The sequence below is a fragment of the Molothrus aeneus genome, chromosome 13, assembly GCF_037042795.1.
Source record: "Molothrus aeneus isolate 106 chromosome 13, BPBGC_Maene_1.0, whole genome shotgun sequence".
Classification (NCBI taxonomy): Eukaryota; Metazoa; Chordata; class Aves; order Passeriformes; family Icteridae; genus Molothrus; species Molothrus aeneus.
The window spans coordinates 19,070,001-19,092,251 of NC_089658.1; the positions used below are offsets into that span (position 1 = coordinate 19,070,001).

Genomic DNA, 22,251 nt, shown 5'->3' on the forward strand with positions numbered 1-22,251 from the left:
TGAATATTCCTCATTAAATCTAATGGGGTCACGCCAGTGCAAGTTAATACATTGTCCCTTAATATGGTTTATTAACCTCCCTGTGAAAAGTACAGTGCTACAGCACTGCATCTGCAGAGCCTGAGCAAAATGCAAATTTTAACTTATTTCATTGCCACTTTGTTATTCCCTTCAAGTAATTCCTGGCTTTCCAAGTGATGTTTGCCTGTTATTTTTTGGCCTGGTTCTTAAAACCCAGTGTTTTCAAGGGAAGGAAATCAGCTGCATTCTGGGGCTTTTAAATGGTGTGAAAATATTAGGCAGCATTTCTAGTGCCTTAAAATTGGGTGAGAGAACAAAAGGAAGCCTTGAGACTAAAGTTTAAATACCCCGAGCAAGCTTTTTTCTAATTACTGTAGCTTAATACCAGAGGAGTAAAAAAAAAAATAAAATCAATATATTTTACTTAGATGAGTTCTCCAAGTGCCTGGTACCATGGTGCAGACTGTAATATGTAAGAAATGACCAAAATTTAAACTGGTAATTTAAATTTCTCTGTATTTTCTCATGTTCTGTGTGCAATTGCCACAGCACCTTGGAATGCTGATCACTTGTAGTAATTGTCTTTGTAATTAGGCTGAAATATCCACTTTGCTGTTCTCTACATGAAAGCACTGAAATAACTGAGCAGATTTTAGCCAAATTACGTTTTCCCTGAGTTTCTGATCATTTTCCATGTGCAGATATATGGAAATGTAAGGATCTTGTTCCTGAATCAGTCAAGTTTTTATGCCAAACACTGAAAATTGGGATTAATCCTGATGGATGAAACAATTCATATCCCTGGTGGTGACTGCCAGCGGAGCTGTGGCTGTTTGCAAAGACACCACAATTCCTTTGGAATTCCACCAATTTGAAAATTACAGCCTTCAAAAAATTATAGTTACAGTGCTGCTGTCATTTCCTGCAGTCTTTTTGAACGTGAGCGGGGAATCAGCTGGAATTGTGACCTGCAAAGAGATAATCCAGGCTCAGACAGGCTGTCACTCACCTTTCCTCTGCAACAAAGTGAGCAGGTAGCACTGAGACATCTCCTTAATGAAGTGGCTTTGGTGCCTTTTATCTGTGTGAAGGACAAAATTACCAGGATTCTTGCTTAATGATGGTGTCATTTTTTTTTTCTCCCCCGGTGTTTACAAAAAAAATTAAAAAAAAAAAATTATCCGGCAACATGAAAGACTCCCAGCAAAATGGTCTGCATGATTAAATTAGAAAACTCTGTAGGGCTGTAGCATTCAGGTCTGTATTTAAAATGACAGAAAAACGTGAAGTTACATCAGTAATAAAAGTAAATTCAGAAAAATGCTGCAATAAATGAGTGCTGTGAGCTTTCAAATAGGGGTTTTTTTTCCAGCTGTTTTGAATCCAGAAATCTGATTTTTTTTGTTTTTCCCCACATCTGCACCAGGGGTTTTCTGACTGCAGTTTGAGGGGGGCTTTCCTTGTTTTCCAGGATATTCCCAGCACATCCGTGAGCACATGCCTGACCTTGCTCTCCGGCAGAACCTGCAGATGGGGAGGCTCTGTGACATCCTGGGTACGTGCTCAGCTCCTGCTCTCTCATTATTCCCCCAGCTGCCCCTGAAAGGAAACAGCACAAGGACTTTTTTTTTTTTTGGTATTAATATTAAATATAGAGCGGGGAGAAGCTGAGAAGGAATTGTGGCATTTCCTGGCCATGTTATCCATAAAAAATCCTGCTGCTGCCTCCTTGCCCCTCTGTGCTGGGGTGGAGCAGCTCCTCCTGTGAGCTGCTCAGCACCACAGAGGGTTCAGTGCTCCCAAAATGAGGGAGCCCATTCAGGCTCACACACAGAGAAAGGTGTGCTGTAAAGAGCAAGCCCTTATCTAAACCCTTTTTTTTTCCCTTTTAAATCAGCAAATGAGACAAAAGGCATCTATTTAAAAGTTGTTTGGTTTTTTTTCCTGACAGGCTTCTTTTAAGCAAAGTAGGGAAGGATATTAGTTATTAGTTATTAGTTAGCAGTGACCAACTGCACTGGCTCCCTGGAATGACATATTTTACATGATTCATGTATATTTCAGGATCATGATTATTTTATAAATGCCATTTAGTAAGTTTGGAACAAAAATATATTAGATCCAGAAATTTACAGTTGCCTAAAATAATAATGTAATTGCCTTTATATATTATCTAGGCAGTAATACTGTTTTTTCCACTGTACTGGGTTTTTTTTTTTTTCTTTTTTTAACATGGATTTTTTTTGGCTGTTAAATGATAGAAACTTAAAGGGACAAAGTCACACATTGAACAGATATTTTTTTCTCATTTCTGAACGTGAAAATTTGTTCTGCTGTAAGATAGACCACGAGGAAGATACAAACTAGTGAAATATTAACTGAATTATGAACTGGATCATGTGCTTTACCTGTGCCTGGCAGAGGAGCACTGAGATTTTCCATTTTGGTCTGGTTTTTCTTTGGAAAAGCAGAGGATTTCCTTGCTGGCTGTGACCTCCTGTGAGTTAAGCTGTCCTTGGAGCCCCCCTGTGTCCTGAGGAGACTTTATCTCTCTTCACAGGGCAGTGCTACAGCAGTAAAATGTGCTGCAGCTTTTTATACCCCAAATTCACTCAAATTGTCCGTTTTGCACTTGAGTATTGACTGGTGAATGGTGCTGAACTCTTCCATGGGTTACTTTTAAAAGTGATCTGGTAAATCATTATCTAAATACTCTGCTTGTGGGCTCTGTGGTACTTCAATGCCTCAGGTGAGTTCTGGCCTCACATTTCAAACGTGGATTATTTCCCTGCAGCTCTGGCAAAACAAAGTCAAGCCATGGGATCTCTCTTTCACTTTCCAACATTTGGTTCAGGGTTTCCTTGTCCAGTCCTTGCTGTGCTGCAGTCCTTCCATGGAATTGCAGTTATCCCTGGCACTTGTGCACAATAAAACAATGCAAGGCTTCCCACTGATTTGGATCAAAATCTTGGAGTGCTCTTTGCCTATTGATGCCTCAAGGCCCATTAATTCATTAGCTCTCCTATTGCCATTAATATTTTAGCAGATCAGAGTGGTTACAATTTTCCCAAACTGCCTGTGTTACAGATTCTCCTTCTGTGTGGACACAGCCCTTCAGCCCAAGCTGTTTTCCACGAGGAGAAGCAGATTTCCACACCGTGCTGCCCTGCACACTGCCATGCCAGCAATGGTTATTAATGATACCCCACCCTGAGCTTTTGTGTGGGCAGCATGGGAGTAGGAACAGCCCATGGAACATCCAGGCAGCGTAGAAAATTGCAATTTCCTCAGCTTTCTCAACTGAATGGCTCAGTTTTATAATTTACTGGCATTAATGGGATATATTTTTCAAGCAGTTCAATTCCCATTGATGTTAATGGGAGCTGGGCTCACAAATCCCCCTGCACCACTTCCCAAATCCTGCCCCCAATATGTTCTGCAGATTGAATCCCAGGAAGCAGCTCTTCCTTTGGGTCACTGCCCTGGCTTCAGAGAAATGCTGAAGCCCGGCAAAAAGCCCTAAGATTTGAGAATGAACCCCCATTTTCCTTTATTTGCAGTGCATTTTGAGGAGGGCTGTTGGTGAGCAGAGGGTTGGGGATGCTGGCACTGCTGTTGGGAGCGTGGCACCTTTGTCCCAGCAGTGAGCACTGTGCCCCTTTGTTTCAGATGCCAACGTGGACGTCATCTACATCTGCCCCCTTGCTCTGAGTGAGGAGTTACTGCAGTATTACAATAAACTCCTGGGTCTGCAGGCAGCTGTTAGATCTGGGAACCCTGAGGACATGGCTGACCTGCAGGACAGGTTCAAAATTCTCACCCCTGAAGCTATAAACAGCTTCCCTGTGAGTTTGTCTTCTAATTACTACAGCTTGAGGGATGCAGTAAAATTAAATTGGAAATTTTATAACTTGCAACGCTCTGGTACACATCAGTGAAATATTATTGCAAGTTTAAGGGCTTTACTGATTAGACTACTAGTTAGAGCATTGGAAATAAATATCCTGGTTTAGCTTTATAGACTTGCTTGAGATAGTCCTAGATTGGCTATTTGTAGGCTCTTGTCCCTTCTGACTCTGTGCTTGGGACTGGGAACTTGACAGATTTATATCTCTAAGCAAATCATAGCAATAAACCATTCTTATTACTCAAACTTTATCTCTGGCTAGCCCAGCACTCAATCATTGCTGTGTTTGCAGGGCTCTTGCAACTAAATCCAGTGCAGAGCTCCTTAAAGAGCAAGGCTTAAACAAAGTTAGGTAACAATACAGAAATCTGAGTTTCAAACAGATCAGAACAATACATAAATATGAGCTCCAATAATCCAAAAGTGATAGTTCCAGAATAACAATTAATAACAGAGAAATATTAGTTCCAAACCTGTCAAGTCAGGTTTAATTTCATGTGCTAAAGCATGTTCTAATTAATGTACGTGTGTTCAGTGTTTCTGGAAATGCTGCAGTGCAGTGGAGACTTCACAGTGAGCAATAGTTTTATATTCTAAAATTTATATTCTAATTTAAATATTAAACCCACAGTGTCTTGGCTGGGATTAGATTTTTATCAAACTTTGTGGCACATTTAGGGGCTTTACTTGAAGCCTTGCTGCTGGTTTTGCTATTTTTTCTTTTTAAGTTGCACTTTGGCAGTCATAGCAGGTTTTTTCTCTGGACACTGAGTTGTTTTTCCAGTAGTAACTCCCAACTCTGAATTAATGCCAAAGTCTCTCAGGAGAATGGGCAAGACCAGATTTTAGGTGAACCAGGTTGAAGTAACCCATGGCTCTCTAGTGCCACGCACCTTTAATGTGCAAAACCCACCTGGTTTTCAGTTAACATGTGCTCTTTACCATGTAATAATCAATATTTTTAATGAATACATCCTCTGTGTGGAGAGGAATCTGCTCAGAACTGCTCCTGGTCATCCCTTGGCTTCAGTGCCAATGTGGGCTGTGTAAGGGTTTGAGTTTTATAAGTTATTATAAAGGATCTTTCTCCTGGGTTATTGAAGAAAAAGCTTTTATTGCACCTAATGGATCAAAATTTATTCCCAATCAATGAAATTGTGGCTTGAAGGCCACTTCAGAGGGCTCCTTTCAGCAATTCCAGAGGCACAAATCAGTCCTGCACAGGAAAACGTGTGGAAAAGGCAGAGCTGGTCCTGATCCTGCACTTGAGGTGTGTCCAGCTGGAGGCAGCTTTGCTCCCCTGGTGATCCTGGTGCCAAGGGCAGATCTGGGATCTTGGGAAGCTGAAAACAAAACAAAAATCAACAGGTTTGAGAGCCAAGAACTTTGGTTTATCCCATATCCCCTGTTCCTGCTGGAATCCCTCAGTTCTGCTCTTCCCTGCTCTCCCTCCCACCTCCATATACCCTGGCAGCTCTAGCACTCTCAAAAAGCAGGAATGAAGCAGCTTTTACAGCCTGACCTCCTTAATTAGCTGTAAAATCCATTATGGAGGGACACAAAGCAAATCTCCTCCCTCCAGCCCCGCTGTGGCCCCAGGCTGGGAATGGATCCTGGTCCCTGCAGGCAGAGCTCTGGGATGGGCCAGGCCCTGCCTGGGACCAGGGCTCAGCTCAAGGGAATCCATCCATGGATCAGGGCTTGGAATGTCTTGGCTCTAAAGCTGATGCAAGCAGAAGGGCTCCAGGTAACTTGTTTGCTGTTCTTTTCATCCTGAAACGTCTGTAATTCTCTTTTTCCTGCTGGAGCTTTGGGGAGTGTCCCATTCCTGCTGGCCTTGCAGGGTGCCTAACTCCTTCACAGAGATCTGGGCACTTGCTGGAGCTGTGTTTGGTGTGAGAAAGCACCAAGGAGGTTCCTTGGCTTCTTTTCCAGCACCATCCTCCCTATCTGATCAATGAAATCAGGATTTCTACTTCAGTCCCTGGCAATGAACGTCCTGGACTTGGAATGAAAATATTCTGTGTCCTTCAGTGCTGGAAATCCCTGGCAAATCCAGGATTTACATTATCCTGAGAATTCCTGAGGCCTAAATGATATGAAATCTCAATAGGAAGATGATTTTCTCCTTGTTGGGATTATGATTTGTTCGTGACAATTTATTGCAGTGGATTGCTCTTGTGAAAGTTCTCCATCCCTGTCTCATCCTCAGTATATTTTTGGGGAAATAATTGGAATATATGCAGGCCGTGCATGGGATATGTTGTTTAAAACATTTCTGAGGTTTCACCTGCCATGAGTGATATTCTTAATTTAAATTCAGAGTTCGTAGGGTGTGTCATGAGCTGCTTGTTCAGCAATAGATCTTTTTTTGGAAAGAAATGAGAAATTCCTTCAAAAAAGTTAGAACCCTTGTGTTTTAAGCAAAAAACCTACTACAAAACTGTTCCCCTCTCCTTAAGTGCTCCTTTAGATCAGCAATCAGAGCTCCTGTGAAATGGAAATGTGCATCCCCAGTAATTTAATGTAAGCACTGAAAGCTTTTGTAAATCAAAGTGTTTTATTCTCAGAGAATCACTTCAAATACCCTGAACTGTATGTGAAATACATTCCCTGCTATAGGGGAGGGGGGGATTCTTCATTTTTTTATTGATTTTGAGGAGCTCTGGAGTTAAACCATGCCAGGAGTGTTGCTGAGATGAATCACTATTATCCAAAGGCCAGCAGCCTCTGTGCCTGACAGAAGGATAATTCCACACGGATCAAATAAATACAGATGTGTAGTAATTAGTTCTATTCCCAAAGAGGCCATTTCCAACCCACTAAAGATGTGCACGATTATGGAGCCTCACCCCAACAGCTTTTATCAATTTAAACTGCTAAGCTACAGGATAGGTCATAACCCAGCCTGCTATTAATAATGTATTTATTGTGGGCAACATTAGGAATTAGGGGGAGGAAAAAAAAAAAAACCAACAAAAAAACCCACTTTTCATAAGAATAAATGTTCTCTTTTTGCAGGAGCATCACATGTGCCTGGCCACTCTGCTCAAGTACAGCCCCAGGACAATGCAGAGGCTCCAGGCTCTGCTCCAGGGCAGGGTTGCCTACATGGTTGGGGGTGTTCCCCACCTGGATGATCTGGCTGTGGCTGACCAGCTCCAGGTGCCGCTTTTGGGCTCGGAGCCAGCAGTGGCTCAGCTCTACAGCACCAAGTCTGGCAGCAAGAGGATCTTTGCCAGTGCTGGAGTGCCAACCCCTCCTGGAGAGCGGGACATCCACAGCAGGGAGCAGGTGAGCACTGGGCTCGTTCCAAGAACGCCACTGATGAGAGCCTCATCAAGGAACAACAGTTTTATATTGCAAATATTAAACCTACAGTGCCCGGGCTGGGATTTGATTTTTAGCAGACTCTGTGGCACATTTAGGGGCTTTGCTTGAAGCCCTGTTGCTGGTTTTGCTAATTATTTTTCTTTTTTAACTGAGCTTTGACAGTCATAGCAGGTTTTTTTCTGGATGCTGGGTTATTCTTTAAGAGTAACTCCCAACTGTTTTTCCAGCAGTAACTCCCAAACTCTCGTGGGTTTGATCAAGTCTTGGGTGAGGTTGGGTCCCTTTGTGGCTCAATTAAATGCAGTTTGTGCCCAAGGCAGGAAGGAACACAGTTACTCTGGGGTTCTTCATGGGCTTGAGGATATAGAAGTGTTTGGTCCAATATTTGAGACAGTTTGTGCTGGTGAAGTCATGAAATGAATCCATTTTACCAGTGAATGAAGGTGCACATTTTCCAAAAATCCTTGTTCTAAGGGGAAGAAACCTCCCTTCAATGAGCCTGTTCCCACTGAGGTTCACTGAGCATCTTTGCAGTTTTACTTTGCAGCCTATCATTGCTAAATTCATCTCTCTTGTTGGCATGACCAGTAGGAAAATAACAAAACCCCATTGAACTGAAATTACAAGGCACAAGAGGCTTCTGTGCTTTCATTTTACATCTTTATTTTGCAGCCAGTTCCTCAGTATTTTATTCTCTAAACTGATGTTGCAATTTACAATGATATGTCTAAGTATTTACTTTAAAAAAAAAACCCAACATTTTTATGGTAGTGTTACATCTCATCCAGGAAAATAATCATTGCTAAGCGTTTTTGTAGGTGTTCCTGCTTCTTCAAGAGGCTTTTCTCATTTCTTTAGTTTTTATTAATCATCTTTAGCACTGAACAGTCTAAGCTACACAAATCCATTGCTACTTCTCCAGTAGATGAAATAAATATGTGATCAATGACCTGCAAAACAGCTGTTTGATTTATTTGATTCACGTAAATTATTTAACAATACTTCTGGTTCATCCTACAGGTTATGGAATTTCTCCTTCTGTTGTTTGCTTGTATGAAATATTGACATTTTAGGTTAAATAATCAAAGTGAGGTGACACCATGGTAAAGCACAATTCAATTTTCACTTAAAGATAGCACATAATTCTTTGTGATTGGTACAGTCCTTACAGGATTATTGATCCTTTTCATTACTGTAGGGGGAGCCCTCAAGAAAAACACATTTATGTGATTCTCAAAAGCCACAAATGGAACACATGTAATTGTATTTTAGGTCAATCTTAAAAAAAAAAAAGAAACAAAAATCCCTCAAATTACTCTGTAAAATGTAGAAGACTCCAGCCAATGCAACAAGATCTGAGAATACTTTTACCAGGTTCAAAGTCATTTGCAGTTTCTAAGAAGCTAATTGCAGCCTGCACCAGCTGGGCAAAAGGCATTTGAAAGCCATTTAAATCTGTGTACATACACAAATAAATAATTAGCATTTTTATAAAGCCTGCCTGGTACCTCCTCCATGCATTTATAACCATGGGCTGCACTCTCCAGCAGCAGAATTTCCCAGCTGTTTGGGCTGGTGCTACCCTGGCACATTTTTGCAAACAGCATCGTCCACCCCACATTGTTCCCTGTCACAAACGGTTGTGCAGCACTCCTGGTGATCCAAAACATCAGACAAAAACAAAAACCAACACCTGGGCAGGCAAATTCCTCTGTGCAGAAAAGAGGGATGTCCTCAAAGGCTGCTTTCACTCCACACCCAAACAGCTGTGACACAAACACCTCTGAGAAAAGGAACCCCTATTGTTGGAATGTGCCCTTTCCTGACCCAGAGATGGGGCAACTGAGAGGTGGTTTAAAACTTTAATTCCATTTTCAGACAATGAAGATGTTATAATTCATGCCATTCCAATCAGAAGCCAACTATTTCCTAATTACATTAAAGTGTTTCTTGGACTATCAGCTTTAGCCACACCATGCGGTAAATGCCTTAAAGCCAATAGTCTAAAATTACCCCTTGTGGGTCCTACCACAATGCATCTTTCACAGTTCTATTTCTCTAAAATATCTAGTTTTATTTGTAAGGCCATCCTTTGAAATTGTTTCTAGTTCTTTCTCTGTCAGCAGTGTCTGTCCTGTTCCATGGCATTTCTGAGTCAGCATTTCTTATCTCAGGCTTTGCATATGGATGCCCACTATGTGTGTTCTGTCAGGTTTTCAGAATTTCCTGCAAATCCATTTCCCACATTTCCCCCTCTCTCTCTTGGATAGAAAAAACTTCTCTGATGGTTTCATTCATGGATTGCTGTGCACAGTGAAGTACACAGGGCTTTATCACTGACATTGTCACTATAATAATCAATGTAGAGAAACTTATTTTCATAAATAATTATAATATATATATTATATAATATATAAAATACAGTGTATATATTACCTAATATAATATATAATACATAATATTTTATATATAAAATATATCATACTATATATATATCACACAGGGCTTTATCACTGACATTGTCACTATAATAATCAATAGAATAGAAGTTTCAATAGAAACTTATTTTAATAAATAATTATATATAATATTATATACTAGATAAAATATAGTGTATATGTTACTAATATAATATGTAATATTTTATATATAAAATGTATCATACTATATATATCACACAGGGCTTTATCACTGACATTGTCACTATAATAATCAATAGAATAGAAACTTTAATAAATACTTATAATATATAATATTATATACTAGATAAAATACAGTGTATATATTATCTAATATAATATGTAATATTTTATATATAAAATGTATCATACTATATATATCACACAGGGCTTTATCACTGGCATTGTCAGTATAATAATCAATGTATAGAAACTTATTTTAATAAATAATTATACTATAAAAATATATAATGTCTAAAATATAGTATATATTATCTAATATATAATATTTTATATATAAAATATATAATAATCAATGTATATAATCTTAATAATCAATATATAGAAACTTAAAGCTCCTTTAGCCAGGGTGCAAAACTCTGTCTTTCAAATAAGTCATCACCCTACATGAGCCTTCTGTCAGGGTGCAAGAATTGTCTACAGATCCATTTCCCACACATATTTAGGAAAATAAGTGTTAATAAGTGTCCCAGATCAATATTTGGGAGCTGGAAGCGTGAAGGGTTTTGTGTCCCTGCCCTGCAGCTGCTCCGTGCCCTCAGCCAGCTCGTCCTGGACCATCTGGAGGTGCAGCGCTGGCTCCTCAAGGTGGATGACGAGCGTGCAGGAGATGGCACTGCCTTCTGTGATGTCACTGCCCACCTGGAATGCTACCCCTGGATCCAGAGGGAGCAGCAGGGACACGGCCCCGGGGCGTGGAGCGAGAGCCAGGCTCGTGTGAGTAACCAAACTGCACCTTCTGTGTTGGCGTGGCTCTTCAGTGTCCCCTGAGGGCCCTCCTCGCTGTAAATCCCCTCCCTGAGCCTTCATTTGAAGGTAAATATTGATATCGCAGCCCAGCCTGGCTTCACAAAGCAGCAGCAATTCAAATAAAACAGGGAAATATTCCAAAATATTCCAAAATATGAAGGATGCCTGGCAGCCAGCTGAGGGAGGACTTGTGTTGTAACACTTCCCATGCAATAATGGACAGGGTTTATGCATTTTTTGTATAAATGTTATACATTTTTTTAGCTAAGTGAAGACATATAAAGGAAAGTTTATAGGCAGCGCAGCCTAAACTCCATAGAAAATTGGAATTCTTTCCATAGAAATTTGGAATTATTGAAGCAAAGATTAATTGGCATTGGGATTAAAATAGCTGAATGCCACTAATTTGAAATCATACAAACCGATTGCTTTTTCAGCTGGTTTTCTATGGATTATTTTTTCTGGATGCTTTGCCTCATTAATGACTTTTAAGCCTGTATGAGACAGCACTTGTAGGTTTTGGTGATCATTAAGCTGCTGTAAGTTTTATTACTATGGGTGCTCAGGTAAGGAGAGCCATCTGTAAAAATCTAACTAAGGGAAAAATTAGAGCATGAACTCAGGCACTCCTGGATTCCTAAGAATCCCCAGGACTGAGAGGCTGGAAGATGATCCATTTTAACTGCACAAAAATCCATGTGAACCCACACTTCATTATTCTGGCATTCCAAGAACTATTTGTAGTTTAAATATTCATTGGTATTTAAATGTGTTAATTTCAATAAGCATTTGATATTTCTGTATATCTTGCCAAATTCATTCCTAATGTAATGGTTTTAAAGCCAGAAGGAATGTATCCAGAAAAATTGTTTAATTTACATAAACTACTCATTATAGTTCCTCTGATTTTTTTTAAATACAATCAAAACGGGTTTGAAATTTGAGGTTGATTGAATTATATTGTATATTAAGGTTTCAAATAGGGCTGATTACAGTTCTGCTGCGTTTGACAGATACCAAATAATTCCACATTATAAAACAGAGTTCCTGATAGAAAGCTGAAGGGATAATTCCTCTGATCTGCAAGTCAGGCAGGATGAAGCAGACCCTGAAAATCCACCCCAGTGGGACACAAAGCTCAGGATGTGTCCAGGGCCTGCTCCCAGCACCTCAGTCAGGACACAGCCAGGAGCCAGCACTCCAGTTCTGTCCCTGATGTCAGTGACATTCCCTGTGTCTGTGCCTTTTTCGTTCTTTTCCTAAGTGCTTCTGCATAAAGGCCACAGTGAGCCCAGACTTCCTTTTTACTACCTTGTGCTTGGGTACAACCAGAAACCCTTAAATACAAACACATGTTGGAAGTTGGGAAATAAACGTGGGATAATGAATTTGATCTCATTTCCCAGAGTCAGCAGACAATTCCAGGCCAGGGCTGACGTGGGCTTTGCCAAAGTGTTGTCCAGAGAAGCTCTGGGTTCCTGATCCCTGCAAGTGTCCCAGGCCAGGCTGGACAGGGCTTGGAGCAGCCTGGGATGGTGGGAGGTGTTGGGATGGGATTGATGCCTTGGGAAGGCTGGGCAGAGCTCCAGAATAAAGCAGGGATTCATTCAAAGCATCTCCTCCATGGATCCACCTTGGGCAGCACCAGAGCCCAGCCAGGGCTGCACCCAAGATGAACCAAAATGGCCCCAAAATGCACGGCCGGGCACGGGCTCTGTCCCTGGGATCAGTTCTGCTCCATTTGCACCTTGCAGTTCATTGTCCCATTCCAGCTTTAGCCCCTGCAGTCCCACCCTGCTTGTTTTTCTCTCTCCAGCCCACGGGGTTTGTGCTCTTGGGCTGAGGTTTGGGTCATTGGTCCTTGGTGCCCAGCTGGAGCAGGAATTGTTTTGTGTCCCTGCTCTGTGCACAGAGCTCAGCATCCCTCATGTGAAGCCCAGACCCACCCACTAAAGCAGCACAGAATGTGAAAAATATAAAAGCTCAAACCTGAGGCATCAGGATGATCCTGAAAATCCCTCCCAATCCAACCTTTCTGTGATTCCAAAGGGTGGAATTTGCTGCTGTTTTGAGCACCTTGAACATTTCTCCAATTTCCCTGCCTTCCACGTTTACCCTCTTTTGAAATAAGGACTCACAGCCCTCCCCAGCCTCAGCACAGGAGAGCAGGGGATTAAAACACTCCTTTGTCAGGGAACACCATTGTAATGATCCACATTTAAACATCAAAGCAGGAGTTTGTGCTTTCATGTCCTGGTGCAGTGTGAGGACCTGGTTCCTTTGATAATGAAGACGTCGTGTCAGTGCCACACACAAACGGATGCTGGCAGGTTATTAAAAAATTCAGCTTCTTGATGAAAGACTATCCTGCAGGCTAGGAGCACAGTGAAAAGCCTCTCCATTCTGGTGGAATTATTAGAAATGAGAACATGACTGTAAGCACTAAATTATGGTAATACTTACAAATAGCATCATTTGCATAGCAGTTTAAGACACGCCACCCAGATTTTCCTCAGTGGCGTGGAGTAGGCAACAGATTAAAAATAATGGACTTGGTGAGTTTGAGCTGTGTAAAAATCTATTCCAGCTAAAAATGAGCCTGATTTTAGATTCCTCAATGCAAATACAGCATTGGGGCAGACCCAAATGCACGACAGGATTATGGATGGGTTTCACCTTGTTAACTTAATGCAGCCTCTGAGTTATCTGAACAATTCATCTGCAACTGCAGGAAGGGTTGAATTCATAAACTGCAAAATGTCTCCAAGTCCATCAGCCCCCTGTGCACTGCTCAAGTCTGTCAGAAGAGGAATTTCATCCTGAGGCCCAGACTCCAGTGGCTCAATATGCAGAGAAACTGCTGCACTTTTGGCACTTGTGGGGTTGGTTCTGGAGACGTCTTCCAGTGTGGAAAAGAACATCAGGGTCTGGCCCTCGTTGTGTACAAAAAAACCCCAAAAAACAGTTAATCTGATAAGGAGACTCAGTATCTTGTAGGGTGAATGATGATTATAGGGAACAAATAAATTCATTTTTAACATCTGCAGGTTTTCTGTACTAGTTCAAGCTTCAGTCACCCCATGCATAGCACAAAAAGTGGTTTTGCTGCTGTAAGAATAAGTGAATTTTTTTTGGAATATCTAGATAAAGATATCCATAATCTTTATTAATAGATGGTATAGCTGGGCATCTCCTTCCTGCTCAAAGTCAGCAGCTCAGATTCTGGAAAATCTCATCCAAACTTTTATGGACCCTTTCTGGGAGACTCTAAATTAATGGAAATTTCTCATTATTGCTGACACAATCTCTGACTTAGAGGTATTGTGACTCCTTGGAGGGTGGGAGGGTATCCAAGCCAAGGATACGTTCACTCTGTCTTCATATTTTCCTTTTTCTTAGGACTCAAACTCCCAAAACTCTTCCCTTTTAGGGCAAAGAGAGCATCACCTTCCTGTTGGCATTGCCTTTTTTCTTCTTTTAACAGCTCCCTTTATATAAATAACACAGGACTGCAGGATCCCATCCTCTTGTATAAATGTGGAATTGTGGTAAATCACTAGATAATATTACTAATTAAATTAATTTTAGAATTATCTTCTATTACCCTGTGACTTAACCACCAGGACCAACAACGGCATGTGAGTTTATCTAGCAGCAAGTCTGAAAATAACAAAGATCAGGCTGGAGACAAAAAGAAAGGGATAAAGAAGAGCTGAAAATTCAGGGATAGAACAAGACACAGAAAACAAGCAACAAATACTCTCTGAATAAGCCCTTAAAATTGGTGATAGCTACACAACCATTTCAAAACTCTCCATCAAATATCTGTCATAGGGGGAAAAAAAAAGGATTTCATGCACTTGGGCAGCCCCCGCTAGAAAAATCCTTGAGTTTTACTCCTCCAGTTGAGTCAGAGGATTTTGTCTCTGGTTCTTTTCCTTACAGGCTATTATTCAGTTAATTTATTACAATGAGGAAACCAGAACCTTTTCAAAATGTGACAAATCTGGACAATTTTTGGTCTGAATCACCTAAAACAAGATTTGGATGCTGCTTGCAGGATTTTGCGATGATTGTTGTTGGGAAATAGGAATGCAAAATGCTGGATGTTCCTTTAAATGAACCATTTTTTGGTCAGCTTTTAAAACTCCTGCAGTAAGTAATAGATGAATTTTGGGATTAGCTGCAGTCAGGAATAGTGGGGAGCAGATTGTGTCCTGCTTGGGTGAATTCCATGTACTAAGATTTCCACATCTTATATCTTTACTGAGTTCAGGAACTCAGAAGAGGATGTGTGTGCAAACAAATCAGGATAAAACCAATCCATCAAAAATGTAATTTCAGAAACCTGCCACTGCCAGCACACTCCTTTCTGACCCCCTTTGAACACAGCAGAGCTTCCTAACACTGCTTTTTTCCCGAGTTTTTGTTAATTGATCTTAGTGTAACACCTCGAGCCCGCGGAGGGGGTTCTTAAGGAAGGAGCCAGCTGTGCACGTGCGATTGCAGGTGTGGTGTTCTTCCAGCCTGAAGAGGGCCAGAAACCCTGACACATCCCCAGAAAATGCATTTCCAGCATTTTAGCATTTCATCTAACTGATACCACATTTAATAGGGAAAGAAAAGGAGCCCAAAGACTTCAGGAAGAGCTTGGTGATGGAAGGGAGTAGTGCTGGAGCAATTATTCCAAATAATTGAAATATTCGTTGCACCTGCAGACAATCCTCAGTTTATTAAGATTATCTGCATGTGATGAGCAAATCTGAGGTGAAATAAAGCAGAATTGTGTCCCTGGGCTTGGTGAAACCCAGAATATCATCCCTGAACCACAAGCAGGGGCTCTGCAAGCTGTTGGGCTGTGTGTCCTATTGATTTAATATGCTCCTAATCAGTACATAAAGCTATAGGCCTGCAGTGTTAATTTTTCATATGCTTACAAAGTACCCTTTGATTTTCTGTCACGCGTTAATTACAGCGTTTTGCCATTAAATAGGAAGCTTTGTGTAAACTAATTACTAGGTAATCATTGTCTACCGCCAGCGTGCTGTTCCTACCTTTTATTTTATTCGAGAAATGCACAGATCTCAGTCTGGAACCACTATACCTTCCAGCCATTAGCTCTCACTAATTCATAGCATTATTGTGCTAAGATTGTAGGAGTTGTAATTGTTGTGGTATCAGTGCTGTTAATTACCGGAGTAAACAGTTGAAATGGTGCCAAGGTCTATTGTACAAGGCAGAGGAAAAGGAGGTTTAAATGTTACTTCCACCATCTGGGGACTGGAGGAGAGGCAAATGCTAGAAAACAGCAGTGAGGCAATATCAGAACTTCAGCTCCAGGGTTTGAGGCCATATGGATCCAGAATATTTTGAATCAATTGAATTTAAGTGCCAGTTTGTAGCAATAACAGTGGGGAAGGAGAGGATAAAGCAGGAGCACTAAAGAAATCTGAAATGCCTTAATGTTGGTGCAGCCAATAAAATGCCTGCTTGGATTATTTTAAAAATGTTTGTTTTGCTAAAATCCAAAAAGTAACGCATAGGCAACTCTGGGAATAAAGGGAGTTTAAGTGTGTGTTGTTTGTGAAAAACAATGCAGGTTTTGTCTGACAATTCCTGTAGCATTACAGCAATTTCCATAAAATTCCTGGGAAGTGACTGTGGATTTTCCATATAAGGGTTTTTTTTCTTTCTGAAACCACATTTTTGGAATTCATTAGAATATTTTGTTTAGAGATACAAACCAGAAAGGAGAGCAAGTCACAGAACTGTAGTAAATTTATAGAGATGGAAAAAGAGGAAAGTCAATTAATTGGGAAAATAATTTTCATCTGAGAGCATCAGAATTGTTAGTGCACTCATAGAAATCTCACTAAAATACAGGAAAACGCGCTTGCAGAAATCTTTCTAAAATATAGGAAAATGCCTTTGAACATTCCTGATATCATTTTGATACCAATGTCCTGAACTTACAAATGCTGCCTTTGAAATAAGTGCATGATTATTGTTTTGAAGAGAGATTTTTGAAGATCATGACAATTATGTTTTCTTTGCTCTGAAGGAAGATGTGGGGAACCTTGAACATGCAGGATGCACCTTGCAAAAGACACAATTTGGAATATTTATTTAGATTAGAAAGCAGACTAACTAATAAAATTATCCTAATCTTAAATTAACATTCAGTGGTCAAACAAGCAGAATTATTTGAGGAGTTCACAGCACTTTGAAGGTCCTTTTCCTGGCTGATTTTTGGCAGCACAGATTTGATCTTTGATTTCCCTGCATAGATTGTTTTCCGAGCAGGGATCTGGCAGCAAATTGCTGCTGCCACTTTCGGAGTGTTTGCAGGAAATAGGAAGGATCTCTCTTCCTCAACAATCCTGGTTTATTTATTTTTTATTGGTCTGTTAGCAGATGTTGAAGTAGTTCAGGGCACAATGTAAACATGTGCTTTTCAATGGATGCTAAATAGGAAAGTGCACAATGAAAGGAGCACTTGGGAGAGGGTTTGGAGCAGGGCAGAGGGGGTTTTGTGGGGTTTTTGTGTGTCTGCGGCTGAATTTAGAATTAAAAGAAGCGCTCGATCTTTCTGCTCCCAAGCCCTCAGCGCGCGGAGCGGCCGCGGAGCCGTGGCCCCATGTGGTGTGGGAAAAGGAGCAGCACTTGAAGGGCCGCGGATTTCAAAAGGAGCTCAGCTCCTCGCTCTGGCAGCCTGGCAGGGGCTGTCCCGTCTGTCTGTGGGGTTTATTGAAGCGTGCCAGATGCGCCTCAGCCCCACAAAAACCCCTTGAGTGGGAGCAGCGCGGGTCCGGCAGGCAGCGAGGATGAGCCCCGGCAAGCGCAGGACTGTGGGCTCTGCGTTCCGCGCCCCTCCATGGCAGGCAGCTGAAATGGGCCATTAGCGATCAGGGAAAATTGTCTTTGCTCCTTTCAGCAGATGGAGCAAATATTTTACAAAGCAATTTTACATAGGAAAAGCATTTGTGTGAGGCGGTAATGACGGCTGTTTGCCATGATGGGACCCGAGCTCAGAACATGCCTTCCCAGCTCTGGGGAAGGCAAAATTGGCACTTCTTTAATTTTAAAATTTGCAGTTAACACTGAAAAGCCCGGGCTTTAAATCAGGTGGCAAGCTTTAAGTAGATAGAGGGTGTTCAGCGTGCTGCTTCCAAAGCCATTCCCAGTTTTTAGAGATCTCTCCATTTATTCTGTTCGCTGTGGTACTTCGTGCTTCTGGCCAGGGTGGACCTGTCTGAATTAGGAAAAAAGTGTTCAATCAGTTTAATTTGCAAAACAGGAAATAATGGCAGTTATTTGGACATTTGGGCAGCAGTCACTGGCTTCTTCCATGGTCGCTGGTGTCACTGAGAACATCAGGACGAGCTGGGCTGGACCAGTTCCCACCCAGGCTGGAGTAAGTTATCCCAGCCCCACTGCTCACAAGAGAAAGGATGTGCTTGTAAACGGCAGGAATTGTCATTGTGCCATCCAAGTGGCATAAATTGCCACAGCTCCACTGACTGCAGCAGAGTCGTGGCACTTTGTATTGCTCAGGAGCTCTCTGCTGATTTTATTCCTCTCTGACCCACTCAGCTTTCCTTTAAAGGAATTTGGAGTCCCTTTCTTCACTCTGTTTGCTTGCAAGGTCTAAATAATTTCCTTTCCATCTGGTTTTTAGCTAAAAAGCCCTGCATCTTATGCATCCTGTTCTGCAGCCTCTTGCTTTCCCCAGATCTTTCTTCCTGTTTCTATTTCTTCTTCCTATTTATTTATTTCTCTTCTCTACCAGCTTTTCAGCTTTTCTTTCTTTTTCTTTCTGTCTCCAGCAGATTTCCTACCACAGCCTTCAACATCTGCCACGCTTGGTCCTAATTTTGTGTTGCAACTGCCAGAGAAAACCTTTCAAAATTCATCTTGCAGAAGGGTGAGAAATTATTTCTCATTTAGTGGGAAAAAGCTGTATTTTTTTTTTTTTGGTGCTTCTTCATTGTTATGAAAAGGTGCTAAACCAATTTGGAGAGATGTAAAGATTTCTACATGATGTAAACAATATTTGGGCTGCTCATTTTTACTGCTACTAAGAAACCTCAGCTGCAAGGTTTGAACAAATGCTCCCTGTTTCTGTTGAGCCTGTGGTCCTAGATTGTTTGGGGCCACATCAAGAGAGAAAACATTGGTAGGCTCTGCTGGAGATACTGTCCAATTTAAATGAAATTAGCCAGCTGAGCACTGATCCTTTTAAAAGGTTTGACTTCATGAGTGAATGTTGGATGCGGGCTTGAATTTGCCTACTAAAACTCCCTATAATCAGGATTATTGCCTTTTTAGAGCTTACAGTTGCAAAAAAACCACCCTCCAACCAGGATTCCAGGAGCTGATCCTTAAAGGGTGACCCCCTTCTGTGAGCACCCTGAGCGCCCGGGCTTTGTTCAGGGCACTGCCACCTGGGCTGGGGGCTCAAGGGAGGTTTGGCAGATTTTCTTGAATTGATGATTTCTTTAAAATCCTGCTTTGTTTCTGCCAGACAGGTTTGGTGCTCACATCCTTCACACTCCCCAGAGCTGTGGCTGCCCCTGGAACCCTGGAGGTGTCCAAGGCCAGGCTGGAACCTGGGACAGTGGCAGGGATGGAATGGGACGGGATTTAAGTTCCCTCCCAACCCAAACCACTCCAGGATCCCATGATTTATTATCCCAAAGCACCATCCTTAGATGTGCAAGAAGAACTTTCAAAAGGCAGAAAGAAAATTTCCTTGGAAGTTGTGCCTGATTTTGCAGCTGGGTTAGGGAGGTTTCTTCCACAGCCAGGTGTGAGCCTCCAGCTCTGTGTGAAAGGGGAGACAGCTCAGAACTGTGGCACTGGAAATCTGTGTCCCACTTCAATTGCTCCTTACACAGACTTGGGCACAGCCCTCCCAAACGCCTCCACATCCAGCAGAGATTTCTGGTTTGTTTTGTTTTGGTTTGTTTTTGTTTTTTTTTTTTTTCCCTGTGATTTATCAAAATCTTTCAGGCAGCCATGGCACACCTCTTGCTTTGTTTGTTTTTATATTTCTGTTTCAATTGCTCCATACCCCCAAGTCAGCAGGTCTCAGGGATGAGGTGGGAATGACAGAGGTGTTGCTGGGTGCACTGCCAGCTGGGAACTGATTTGTGGGGCAGCAATTCCAGGCCATCCATCAAGGCTCACATCCTCCCTCCAAAGATGAGAGGATTTTCATGAGCCACCTCAGCCTGTGCCTTGTTGGCTCAGCAATAATTCAGCACAAATACAAACCTACACAAGGCCAATGGGTATTTGCTCACTGCTCTGCTCTTTCAGTCAGCTCAGCCATCCAAACCCAAAATTCCTCCTTCAGATCTTCAGGAAATGAGCAGGGTAAAGACCTGAAGTCAGGTAAATTCTGAGTTTGAATCTCGTGTTTTATGTATTCCTTTGTTTCTGGGTAAATTCTGAGCTTGGATCTTATGTTTTATGTGCTTCTTTGTTTTTGGGTAAATTCTGAGCTTGAATATCATGTTTTATGTGCTCCTTTGTTTTTGCCATGAGGTTGTGCTGCTTAGTGTATTGATCTACTGACTAAATTCATTTTTAACCCCTTTTTTTGTGATATTTTTTAAGTCAAGACCATCTTTTTCTCCTTATTATATGATAGGAGCCCACATATCCCAGATCAGCATCACCATCTGAGCACCTCCATATTTTTAAGGTATTTTTCCCCTCAGTTTTCCCCGTTCCATGGCTGGGCAGCTGAGGCCCATGTGGAAAATCCCTTTCCTGCAGTCTCAGGGTGGCTCCTAAACCAGGAGCAGGGTTTATCCAGCTCTCCTAAACTCCTAAACTAGGGTGGCTCCTAAACCAGGAGCAGGGTTTATCCAGCTCTCCTAAACTCCTAAACTAGGGTGGCTCCTAAACCAGGAGCAGGGTTTATCCAGCTCTCCTGCAGGCAGGCTCCAACCCAGATTCCCCAACTGTCCAGAGGGGCTGTGGCTGCCCCTGGAGCCCTGGAAATGTCCAAGGCTGGATGGGTTTGGACAGCCTGGGACAGGGGAAGGTGTCCCTGCCCATGGCAGGGGTGGCACTGGGTGGGATTTCAGTTCCCCCCAGACCATCCAGTGATTCCAATCATTGCTCCATCCTCCTCTGCTGGTAGGCAAATCCCAGTGAAGTCATTTTGAATTTGCATTTTTGGTTACTTTCGATCATGTGCTCCATGACAAAGCCCATGTCTACAAACTCACTGCTCCGGAAAAACAGCTTTAATTTTTTATTTGCTATTCTTAGCTGTCAGCCATAAGGTTTCCTCACGTTCCTCCAGAGCCTGGGATGAGCTGATGGTGGCTGAGGACGTTGGCAGGGCCAGAGCAGGGCTGGTCATTGCTGCAGCATGGGGGGCTGAGCAGAGGGGATGGAAAACAGAGGAAAGAGCCCCGGGGGAGCAGGGGGAGGCTCATGAAGCAGCAAGGAAAGGAGCCTGAAGCAATCCAGTCAGGGTCCTTGCACTTTATATGCTCCTGTTCTTCTGGGGCTTTGGGGAGCAGTAAAAGCAGAGCAGTTACTTGCTGTATTTAATGGGGCTGGGCTGTGTGTGAGATAATAAAGAATTTAAAACTAGGAAAAAAGCTGCTTTAGCTGTGGAGTGACTAATCAAATTCCACCAAAGACACAGGCACTTGGGAATTTGTTACAGATATTTTACGGATTTAAAAGGATATCTCCTGCTTTAGAAATGCTTTTGCTTGATTATTCCTTTTTTCTTTTTTTTTTTTCTATCTAAAGGGTATTTGGGTTGATAGAAGAGCTCAAACATAGAACCAGCAGAACTATTGCTGGCATATGTGACTATTTCAATATGCTGCTTCAAAATACAAGCAATGTACAAGTTATTGACTGCTGCTATTGATCCCAAAGCAGTTACCAAGTACTTGGCATTTTCAGATGCCAGATCCAATTATTGATATAAATTATAATGCAAGAGATGCTGTGCTGAGAGGGGGATTGGCTTTCAGAGAAGGACAGTTTGCAGGAGGAGGGAAGAGGAGCAAGCAGAAAAATTAAAAAAGGCTTCCTGACTGTGGGTAAACAGTAACCACATTTTTTTTTTTTTTTTTGCCTGTTGGAGGCCTGGTTTTTAATCACCCCACAAGCAGTTTTCATTTCTGTAGTAAAATTGCTTGTGGTTCTATTTAATTTGTTTCTGCAGGAGCTAGCTTTGGTGAAGATCTCCCAGGAGCTGCCGGGCCTTTTAGCACAGCACGTACAGCCAGTCAATGAGAAACGATTCCCTACATGGGAAAAATTCCTCCAAACATTTCTTACTCAAGGTAAATAAGACTGCAAAGTCGCTGGGAAGTGTTAGAAGGAGTAATTATGCCATATTGTCTGCCATATTCTTGTTAGTCTTGGGCCCATTTAAATATTTATCTCCTTTTATTTCTCCATTATGCTTCAAATGTTCATTTACCAATGAATTATAGGCCACTGTTCTATCATTCATTTGTCCTATCCAAGCTTTTAGTCCATATTTATCCTGGGTTCTGA

At 41.8% G+C, this 22,251-nt stretch overlaps 1 protein-coding gene across 2 annotated transcripts in view; it reads left to right on the forward strand.

Moving 5' to 3' along the window:
- IQCH (IQ motif containing H) overlaps positions 1-22,251 on the forward strand; it is a 53,840-nt gene that overhangs the window by 17,008 nt on the left and 14,581 nt on the right. For both annotated transcript variants that reach the window (XM_066558884.1, XM_066558885.1), the window contains exons 12-16: positions 1,493-1,576; positions 3,691-3,866; positions 6,950-7,222; positions 10,486-10,677; positions 21,914-22,034. In XM_066558884.1, the coding sequence (XP_066414981.1) occupies positions 1,493-1,576; positions 3,691-3,866; positions 6,950-7,222; positions 10,486-10,677; positions 21,914-22,034 (846 nt within the window). The remainder of the gene's footprint in view (positions 1-1,492; positions 1,577-3,690; positions 3,867-6,949; positions 7,223-10,485; positions 10,678-21,913; positions 22,035-22,251) is intronic.